This window comes from Perissodus microlepis, chromosome 23 (genome assembly GCF_051167445.1).
Source record: "Perissodus microlepis isolate ML-2025 ecotype Zambia chromosome 23, ASM5116744v1, whole genome shotgun sequence".
Taxonomy (NCBI): domain Eukaryota; kingdom Metazoa; phylum Chordata; class Actinopteri; order Cichliformes; family Cichlidae; genus Perissodus; species Perissodus microlepis.
In genome coordinates this window covers 30018931-30029235 of record NC_140482.1, presented here as the reverse complement: position 1 = coordinate 30029235, position 10305 = coordinate 30018931, and the positions used below count along the sequence as shown (strand labels likewise).

Below are 10305 nucleotides of genomic sequence, written 5' to 3'. Positions count from 1 at the left end.
TTTTAAAGAAAACTTGGAGTCAAACAGTAAGTACAAAAGTTTAACCTCAACAGCCTGGTCATCCCCTAAATCCAGTATATCTAAAGAGACCAAAACTACAAAACTAGTAGATTTTTGTCACTTTGGGGATCAGCCTCAAGTGGACAGAGGATAGAGGATTTTGGCTGAATTTTTCAAACTCGAAGATTTCTGAGGTCACTGAGATGTTTGGAAAGGGTCACAGCGACAAAAAGAAACGAGGCCACTCTGGAAGTGTCTGAGCTGAAGATGTTAAGATTTTCACTGGGAGTGACTAGAAATGAGTATGTCAGAGGAACAGTTCAAGTGTGGATATGAAGTTAGAGAGGCTAAGATGGTTTGGACTTGTGCAGAGGAGAGATATTGGATATACTGGACAAAGGACGCTGAAGATGGAGATGCCAGGCGTGAAGAAAATAGAGGAGATTCATGGACGTAGTGAAGGAGGACAGGCAGAGAGTTGGTGTGACAAAGGGGGTTGCTAGGGATGGAGGCAGATGATCCACTGTTGCGACCCTAAAGGGGGCAGCTAAAAGAAGAAGGCGAGGTCACCGTCTTTACAGCCTGATATAAATGGTTGTGGTCTCTATAGCTGATATCTGCCTTCATAACAACTGCAAGAGGTGATTTTTTAAAACTTTTTATCTTTGAACTAATGAGGAACCGTTGGTGCACCCTATTTGGATTCAGTAAACCTAGATAGCTGATGTTAGCGGGTGAAGTAAATCCTTCTAATTGTCCAAATATGGTCACTTGTGGTTCCAAAAAAGCTGGCAATAGCACCAAAACTTCAGATTTAAAATGTTTACAAACCAGCGGGTGACATCTGCGGCTTTACTTCAGTGAAGAGAACAGAGAGCCTTTTATCAGGAATATATTAAAACTTTATTATTGTGAAATGTTAAGGCATACATACAAATGTTTCCTTTACAAAAGTTCACAGCAACATCACGTTGGGTCAACCAGCTGAAGCAAGGCAACTTAACACAACCTTTTGTATTCGTCATCAACTATAACTTAAAGATAGAGTCCATCTTTGGCACCAGGAAACAAGACCATTTAAAGTAGATATGAAAAAAAATAATAATTACAAAATATATTAACTTCTCTCACTTCAAACAGCCATTTGTGTAAACATGTTGCAGAATAAGCAAAGGGCAGTAACTCTGACACACCGCACTGACCAGCAAATGCACTGTGATGGAGGATGAAGGAGAACATTGGGTAAACGTGAGGTTTCACACGCTAATATTTAAAAACTGGATGAGCTTATTGGCTTCTTCAGAAATCCACTGATGATGAGTTTTAATGTCCTTTCCCCATGGAGTGTGGCACATTCCAGTTAAATAGAAAACACATTCATTGAAAACAGAAGTGTACATTCATCAGTGTTCAGTGATCCTACATCACGCAGAGAGAAATAAATAGAAGAGTCCATATTAGGCTTACAGTATAGTCTACCCAGAAATGTGAGATACTTGAAAAACAGCTGAATATAACAGCGATGGGAGTAGCAAATGCGGGCCAATTATAGTTGACCGTTTCGACGTTTGTGGTAGATCCAGCTACCACGACTCAGAAGAAATAACCACCCCAGAAAAGGAGTCATGTGGAGAATGCCTGCCATTTTAACAAGGGCGAAGGGTCAGACTTTAGATAGCCTTTTTCTTTAACGGGAGCATTCCCTCAGCGAGGAATGTGAGAAGATTAGCTCCACTGTGGCATGGGAGGGGAGCGAAACGCTGGGTAGCCACCTTCTGAGGCCCCAAACATTAGCCGGGGATCTGGAAAACCGGACCCCAGAGAAACGGCGTCAATCCTCACAGGCTTTTTAAAGAGAGAACCGAGCAGGCGTTTTGCAGGCTTCGCATTCAAAAAAATGTTTCCAAATCCCCCTCTGAGCTGCGAGCAAGGCCTCCGAATTTTAAAGAGGAGGGCAACTGTTAATTTAGCTCTGTTAAATTCTGAGTCATTTTATAAATATTCCCATTACTTTCAGAGGGCATGGTAACAGGGATGCTACTGGAAAACAAAACCAAGAAGTGAGTCATGTGTATATAATTAGAAAAAAAAAAAAAAGTGGTGCACATTTAGGACAAACAAAAATCACATCAATTATGAGCAGCATTTACATGTATAAATACAATACATAATTAAAAAATAAAAAGAGAAACATGCACAATATATGCACAGTCAGCAGCCCAGTTCCTGTCACGCTGAAATACTGTCCAGGTACCGTGAATGAATCCCAACTGCCCGTTTATGAGTTGTGCAGAAACAGCAGAAGGAAATCTCAGCACACACATGTTGATTTAAGCCAGACATCGAGGAAGCCCTTTAAAGTCTCAGCCAAGAGTCTGTGTCAGTGCTGCTGTCAGTCATACGAGCCGCAGCGAGCGCTCAAATGAGGATTTCCACCACGTCTGCGCCCAAGCTGTTGAGGCTCCTTAGCATCTTCAGCGGAAGCTTTAGCTCCTCCGAGGTTTCTACAGGCAGGACAGAATTTATAGATTAGAATAAACAACACTGGAAGGCAAACTGCCGATGCACGTGTCATTCGTTTAGATAAATATTTGTTATTTATACGTCCAGATTGTTTTGGAGTTGCTCGTTTTTGGAAATATCCTCTGTGAAGAGGTCTGCACTTGCCCTGCGGTGCTGAAAGCACCAAAAACCTGATGTGAAAACTAAGTAGCAACATCTTTTTTTTTCTAGAAATCATGACCCAGTTACCATGTGGTTCCTGGAGGAACTATTTTCTCTCAACCACATTTTGGTAGAAACGCAGCGTGGCCAGAGGCCTCTGTGGATCTTTTTTGATCCGAGTGTTTCAGCTGTAATATTCATGTTTGCTGATTTGACTGGAGGAAACAATGTAAAGCTACTTGTCGGAGTGATTTTTCTATTTAATTCAATAACACATTCTTAAAATGAGCTGTGAGGAGCTGATTGGGCCTTAAGCACTTTGAAAAACCCACCAGGTGTAGCCGCTGAGCTTGCTTCACACATCTTGAGCTTGCCGTGCTCTGCTGTGGCCTCAGGCTCTTGTGAGGCCTCGTCGCTCTGCGTGCTGCAGTCTCGGCTCAGGACCTTAGCAGCAGCAAACAGCTTGGGCTGCAGCACAGCTGCACCTGTCTGGTCATCTGAGAGGCTCTTTCCTGCAGACAAAGAGAAGAAACTGCTTAATTACCCGCCTACATCCACATTTATGCGCTCCTGAACATCTGCCGTGCAGAGTTCTTCCCATGACTATTCTGGATGGGGCTATTCTGGAGTGAGAGATGATATGCATTCCAGTTTAAAAACAGGGCTGTGTCCTACTTGTTTTTGTCTTTTTCAGGGTGTGCGCATTCTGTCTGGCAGTTGTCACAGGATAGTGTGTGAAATTAAAGATTCCAGATTCCTCAGCTCGGCACGAATAGTAAGGGCAGGAGCTCACCTTTGCTCTCCATGCCGCCGGTCGCTATGTTGATGGAGGGGACGGATCTGGCCGAACGAAGCCCCTGTTTCTCAGGCTTGCTCTGCTCCAACCTGGAGCGCTGCTGGAGGACTTTGATCACCGCGTCCTTCTCTAGGAGCTGAGCGTGAAGAGCGCGGATCCTGAACGCACGGAGAACATCGTGAGTTTAGAAAAAACATCACAGAGCAGGCAGAAGGAGACAATGAAGTATGGATAAAAAGATGATCACCTGTTCTCCATCTCCTGACGTCTGTGATGGGACAACGGCAGGTCTTCATTAAAACTACTGTCCGGAGAGTGCCGCGGGGAGTGATTGATGATAGTTGTATCTCTGAAAATAAAATAGACGGTTTTCTAAATAATCCCCCAATTTTTACGTTTTGAATCTTCACTCCATTTTGACAGATTTGTTTGTACCTCTGTGCTGCAGCTGTGGCTGCTGCATCCATTGCAAACTGCCTCATGGTGCTCTCCTCCAGGTACTTTTGCTCCCACTTGGTGATATCTGCCTCCAGGGCAAGGATACACTCCTCCTTCTCCCTCAGATGCTGCTGCAACCTGGACGAGCTCGGCTCTGAAGCTGTGGAATCAGTGCTCTGGTTCTGGGACTGAAACGGTAGACAGAATAGAGCGTTTAACACCCAAAGAAAAAACAAAATGCTCTAAATCTGACTCTCTGAAAATGTGTTTATCCCTCAGTCCACTTTTACAACTTTAACTACGCAGGAATCCTCTAGCAGACTAATGCTGGTCCCTTTCACCCTGTGAGCCAACCAAGTGTTTCTATAGGATAAGCCGTTTGGACATGTTCACATTGTTAAAATCTGCTAACTGAACCATTGGGGGGGGGGGGCTTGTTTTCCTCACCTGTTGTGCCCTGAGGCTTTTTAGCTCCTGCTCCAACCTCGTGCGTAGCCGGAGCTCCAGCTCTTCCCTCTTCTCACAGGCGGCCTGCAGCTGGGCCAGCGCACTCTGCAGCCTCTCCACTTTCTTCACGTACGCCCTCTTCCTCTGAAGTTCTTCTTCCAGCTGACGGTTGCGAGTCTGCGCCGAGGCCAGAGCCTGCTCCATCAGCTCCCGTTTCCGCTGGCACTCCTCCCTGGACACTCGCAGGTGCTGAATCTGCTTCTCCAGACATTCGCGCTCCCGCTGCTGCTCTTCATCTGCAATACAGGAAACAGCAGGTTAATGAAGGTGACGAGGCTCCGACTCTGAGAAACAACCACAAAGGTCAAAGAAATGTTAGTGAGTCTGATATGCTTTTCCTCATTTCCTGCTCGACCACTCAACTCGTTTGTTAGTCACCTCTCCTCATAAACATTTCCAAAAATGTCCAGCTCTTACCAACTTAAAAATAAATCTTTTGAGATTCTTCCTGGCTTTTGTTTGATTTTTTAAGCCTATAAAACTATATCACTGAAAAAAAAAAGAGAGTAAAATTGGTCTCCTCTAAAGAGAAGCTCCCATGGCCTTCGCTAGGGTCAGTGAAGCCTTCACTCCGGGAGCATTTCTAAGGAATGTGACCCAACAACAGACATAAAGGCATGTGGTTCAACATCAAAACATTTGACACCTTATTTTCTGCTAAGTTTGTTGCCCTCGTAAACATGGGATCAGTAAAAACAATATTTCTCATTGAATCTTTGAAAGCTAGTCTGCATTTCAATGAGCCCTTTTAGAAAGTTTAACTGATGTGCCTCTTTAAAAGGGGGCTGATTACACAACATGAGTGCATGCCTGTGGAGGGAATGCAGACTTCCTCTTATCCACTTACGCACACAGGCATAGCCTTGTACTGGTAAAAGCTCTGGAATGCCTCTGAGGACGTGAAGTAAACAAGCAGCTCAAAATATATTTCATGTGGTTCTCATAACACAAACATATAAACTACACATCCCACTATTGTACTGCTCTTCTCTGCTATGCTGAGATAACCGTTTGGGAAAGATAATCATAGACACTGAGACGACTGCATTTACTGCCCAAATGTCCCAACATAAGTGTTATTCCACCTAATCCTCGCTGTAGGGATTTCTCTACAGCTCAGTTCTGCACAGAGCTAAAAGGGAGCAAAGAAATATTCACAAGTGGCCGATCATCATTAAGCTATGGCATGAAAAAGAAATGCCCAAATAAGGAGAATGAGCAAGTCATGGGTCATGTAGAGTTAGGCCAGGACACCCAGACGTATTAGTTCCCCTTGAGAATGGAGGTCATTAGTAGCGATGCAAAACTGAGCACATCAGTAAAAAAAAAAAAAAAAGGGGGAGGGGGGGGGGGGGGGCATTCCTAGTGGCAAACACCCTGAAAGCCCTAAAAACATCTCAGGAATCCAGGCCACATTTACTGCAGCATAAAAAAAAGTCTGGAGTCTAGGTGCCAAAAGTAACTTACAGGGGAGATACACCCATTTGTGTGACAACATGTAGACAGCACCACATCACTAAAGAAGGAAACCAATCCCTGCTCAGCTATGTTCCTGCTATTGTTCAGTGTTTCACAGGGAATTGTGATTGAATCTGTGATGAACTGCAGCGTGAGAGGAGTTTGTAACAAAAGACTGATGCAGACTCACTTTGCTCCAGGAGTTTGACAAAGACGTGCCGCTTCGGGTCGGCGCAGTCCGCTCTGTGCTTGTTAGCCACGTCGAGTTGCTCTGCACAGAGATGACCAGCATACCACAATGAGCACACACGCATAAGGTAGGTTTAAAGCCAGGAGACAGACAAATAAAAACGGAACCTTACCTCGCAGGTCTCTGTTGAAGTCATGCATTCTCTTAACCTCTGCCTCTAGTTTATTCCTCATCGTTTTCTCCAGAGTTTCTCGCTTGCCAGAGCCTTTCATGAGGGTCTCATAAGCCTCAGATATCCTCTGAATCTCCAACTCCAACTGGGAAGAAAGAGAGAAAATGAGTCTCTGGGGGAGGAATTCCTGCATATTGTCTGGTTTATGTTGCAAATGTTAATATCAATGAGGCTAATTAGTCTACTGAATGCCACCCGCTGTGAAATGTCTCTTTAACACTACGTGAATGAATAATGGAATTAACATTCCAGACTGAACACTCGTGATCCCAGGTGCCAGCCATTTATCTCCTCACATGCCGACATGTTTTTAAAGACAAAAGGAGATGCGTTGTAGAGATTCTATGCTCTGAATTAGTGAGAAAACCAGTCACCTCCTGCCCCAGCTAAAAACTTTTGTTTTCTCAACAAACCATTCACTACCATCCTCTCACCTTCTGAAGCCTGGTGGCCTTTTCCGTGTACACCTCCAGTTCCTTCCTGAGCCGCTCGTTCTCCTGCATTAATGTGTCGCTCTGAGGGGAGTTGCTGTCTGAAGCTGCTGTGATGCTGTTGTGAGTCTCCTGCGACTGAGCAGACACAAACCTGCAGACAGGAGATAGCAACAGTGCTGAAAAGACCGCCAAAATAAAAGAACAGCAGACTTCTCTGGGGCTGTTCTTCTTTTTTTGATAGCGCATGTGTTTGTGGATATTACCTGTGCTGTTGTGTGTAGAGGGGAGGATGGGGGTCTTGGTTGTATTGCACATATTCCTGTGAGTGGCTGAGCATGTATCCAGGAAGTCTGACACAGAAAGGATAGTCTGGGGGTGGTCCTCGCTGCTCTGCACACGGCTGAGCCCTTTGTCTGTCAGGTGTCGCAGCATTTAAAACATTATTGTGATGATTATAGAGCTGTGGGTAGCTGTGTGAGGAACTCATAGGCAGACTGTCCCTAGACCGGTTTCTCTCCAGAGAAAGCTGCATGAGTCTCTCACTGAGAGAGCGAGCATGCTCTCTCTTCAGATCCCACTGTGCCTCACTTCCACTTCCCACTACATCCATGCTTGGTCCATTGTGCTCCGCCTGCCCCTTCTGAGAGTTCAGGAACTGGGAGTGGGCTTTGGCTTCCTCGTAAGTAGGCAGTTCCTCCTTGTGGAGATGGTACAGGTGGCACACGGGGCTCTCAGAGTGCAAGCTGTCTCCTTGGTGCTCCTGACCTTGAGGCTCCTGCCTTGTTGACATCTGGATGTATTGAGTGTCCTCCTGAGTGAGGCTCTCCAGAGAGGAGCGGGGACTCCCGGTGCCGCCGCCGCTGCTGCCTCCACGCAGTGCCTGCTGCTGGATGGCTAGAAGCGTGCGTGTGTCCGTCAGGTTTCCGTAGCGGAGCTGTTCTTGGATGAGACGGTGCAGGACCGTTCCAGAGGACTCCTCGGCAGTTCTCATGTCAGCCAATGAAAAGACAGTTTTTAAAAAAACGAAACAAAAACAAGCCTCGATGTGGCAGCGTGGGCGCTTCACAAATCACACATCTGAAAGGAAAAGAACTGTGGTCAGACTCAACACTGCACAAACTTATCCACACTTCTGTTACACAATGCTGTGTGTGCATGAGCTGTAGCTGGAAATACCCCTGATAGTGATGTCACTGGAGATCCAGTTTTTATGGCCCACATGCTGCAATGCATAACTTTCTCCAGTCACACAAGCATAATACTCAACGGTCGCACACACTCAAAAGATTCTAGTGATTCAAGATCAGATAGTGCCCAAAACATGATGAAGACATATAAAGTCTTCAGAATATGAATGATGGATGCTTTAAAATGCACTGGATGCTTTATACAATTAACTCATTTTAACTTTCAACGTGAAAATCTGGATAGAGAGTAAAATTAATGCCTTATTAAACCACTGCAATGTGTCCTGACCGCACAAAATAACTACACAGCTACATGAGATCAAGAGTGAATTACGCAAAACATCATCAAGTCTAATCCTCCAAGCTGAAAAAGCAGCAGTAAAGATTATTTAAAAATCACCTTAAAGACATTAATGTCAGGGGTGTGAAACATAGGGCCTGATGGCCAGAACCGGCCGCCAGAGGGTCAATTTGGCCAAAGTAAATGTTCTTGTTTTGTTTTTACAAAGTGTGAAAAGTCTTTAAATTCTTTACTATTTGAGTTTGAATTATAAACACATAAAACACAAAATGCAAAAGCTTTATGGGTAACTCTACATTTGAATGGTTTGTGCCTTTATAGCTCCTGCATGAATGAGACTGTTTTGTAAATGGATGGATCTGTGTGTGGCTCTTGAATTAAAACGGGACTCAGATGTAATCTGTTAAGTAACTCCATCCGGACAAACCGACAGAAAACGTTCAGATAAACCTATTCAGATAAAATGCTAAACTCACCAAATTTTTGTCTCATCGCACAGTGAGCGGTGCCGTCGTATCTCAAATCAATGATCTGCGCTTATTGTTCAAAATAAACGTCCACAAGTGTGCGGAGCTCCTTTCCTCCGTGCGCATGTGTGCGCGCTGACGGGTAGCAAGCAGCAGACTGAGCGGAGCGGAGCTGCGAGGCGCACTAATAAATAACTGAGAGCTGATTGTTCGCTGCGGCTGGAATGACAGGAATGCAAAGGCTCCGAGTCCCTGTGGGATCAAAAGCAGAGCAGAGGGGAGGAGGGAGAGGATGAGGAAGAGGAAGAGGAGGAGAGAGGGGCGGTGTGTTTAAAAAAAAATGGATTCAGAGCAGCAGAAGCAGCAGCCCCTCAGCTGGCTGCTTGTGTCATGTAAAAGAGCTCGTTGTTGTTTTTTGTTGTGCGGCTTCAGGACATTTGAATGCACAGTTTCTATAGCTGAGGAAGATTTAAGTCCCTGCATTCTCATGTTTGAACGTTTCTGTGGCACTGCCGCACAAAAAAGATAAAAAGCAGTAAAATAGCTGTTCAAATACTTTAAGAATGCAATGTTAAAAAATTTGATATTTTGAAGAATTTTTGCGTCAAAATAAAAAAAATGTCACAAAACGCTATTTAGTTTTATTATATTATCATTATATTTTATTTTTAGACATTAACTTAGATGTGCCAAATTAAGCCAGTCTGTCTCCGTTTCTCATCACAAACTGAATCCTTTCATTTATTACTAATTTCGTTTACTTCAGTAACTTTGTTTTCATGTCAGAAAATCAAGAAAAATCCGCCAGTTTCCACGGTGATGCTTTTAAACACTGCTTTATCTAAAGCAGCAGAACCAAGCTCAGACAACAGCAGCAACTTTACGTGATTCCAAGCTTATTGGCGAGTTTTAATATAGACTGTATATGAAAGATGGCCAATGACATATCCTCTAGTACAGTGGTCCCCAACCCCCGGGCCTCGGCCCGGTACCGGTCCGTGAGTCGTTTGGTACCGGGCCGCGAGAGTTGAGGCTCAGGTGTGAAATGTATAGTTTTAAGGGTTTTTATCGGTTTTCAGCGTTATTTTGTTATCGTTTTTATCGTTTACTCGGTTTTCCTTGGTATTTTCACATGTGTTATGAATAAATTTTCTTTTTTTCGGTACCGGTACTAGTTTTATTTTGTTGTATTTATCCGCGACACCTTAAAGGCCGGTCCGTGAAAATATTGTCGGGCATAAACCGGTCCGTGGCGCAAAAAAGGTTGGGGACCGCTGCTCTAGTATTCAACACTTGGAACGACTAAACCGGCTGAGTGCATACATCAGAGGTATGAAAAGAGCTGCATGCATCTCCGCCAGCACAATACAAACTATTTTAACTAGCTTCATTAGCAAGCAGCCCTACGTTCCATAGAAGTGTTATCCTTGTGCTAATGAGCAAACTGCATTTATGCCACATGTACGTACCATGTCACAATTTGTTTGTACATGTACAGTGACAATAAAGGCCTATTTTATTCAGTTCGACCAACCAGACCTATCACGGCTGCTGAGGTCTCATTCACAAAGACGTCTCATTACATATTTGGGAAAGTGTACATCAAGTTATGCTATACATTTAACACACCC

The 10305-nt window shown here is 44.3% G+C and overlaps 1 protein-coding gene across 1 annotated transcript; it reads right to left on the bottom strand.

Annotated features, from left to right (window-relative positions):
- Positions 1–742: 742 nt before the first annotated feature.
- amotl2a (angiomotin like 2a) lies at positions 743–8930 on the bottom strand. Its single transcript, XM_084922224.1, has 11 exons — positions 8684–8930; positions 6983–7796; positions 6720–6870; positions 6226–6370; positions 6054–6134; positions 4346–4641; positions 3896–4086; positions 3708–3809; positions 3458–3618; positions 2997–3176; positions 743–2504 (listed from the first exon to the last, which is right to left on the bottom strand). Exons 2-11 carry the CDS (start codon positions 7708–7710, stop codon positions 2419–2421), a joined length of 2121 nt encoding a protein of 706 aa, XP_084778350.1. The 5' UTR covers positions 7711–7796; positions 8684–8930; the 3' UTR covers positions 743–2418.
- Positions 8931–10305: the final 1375 nt, after the last annotated feature.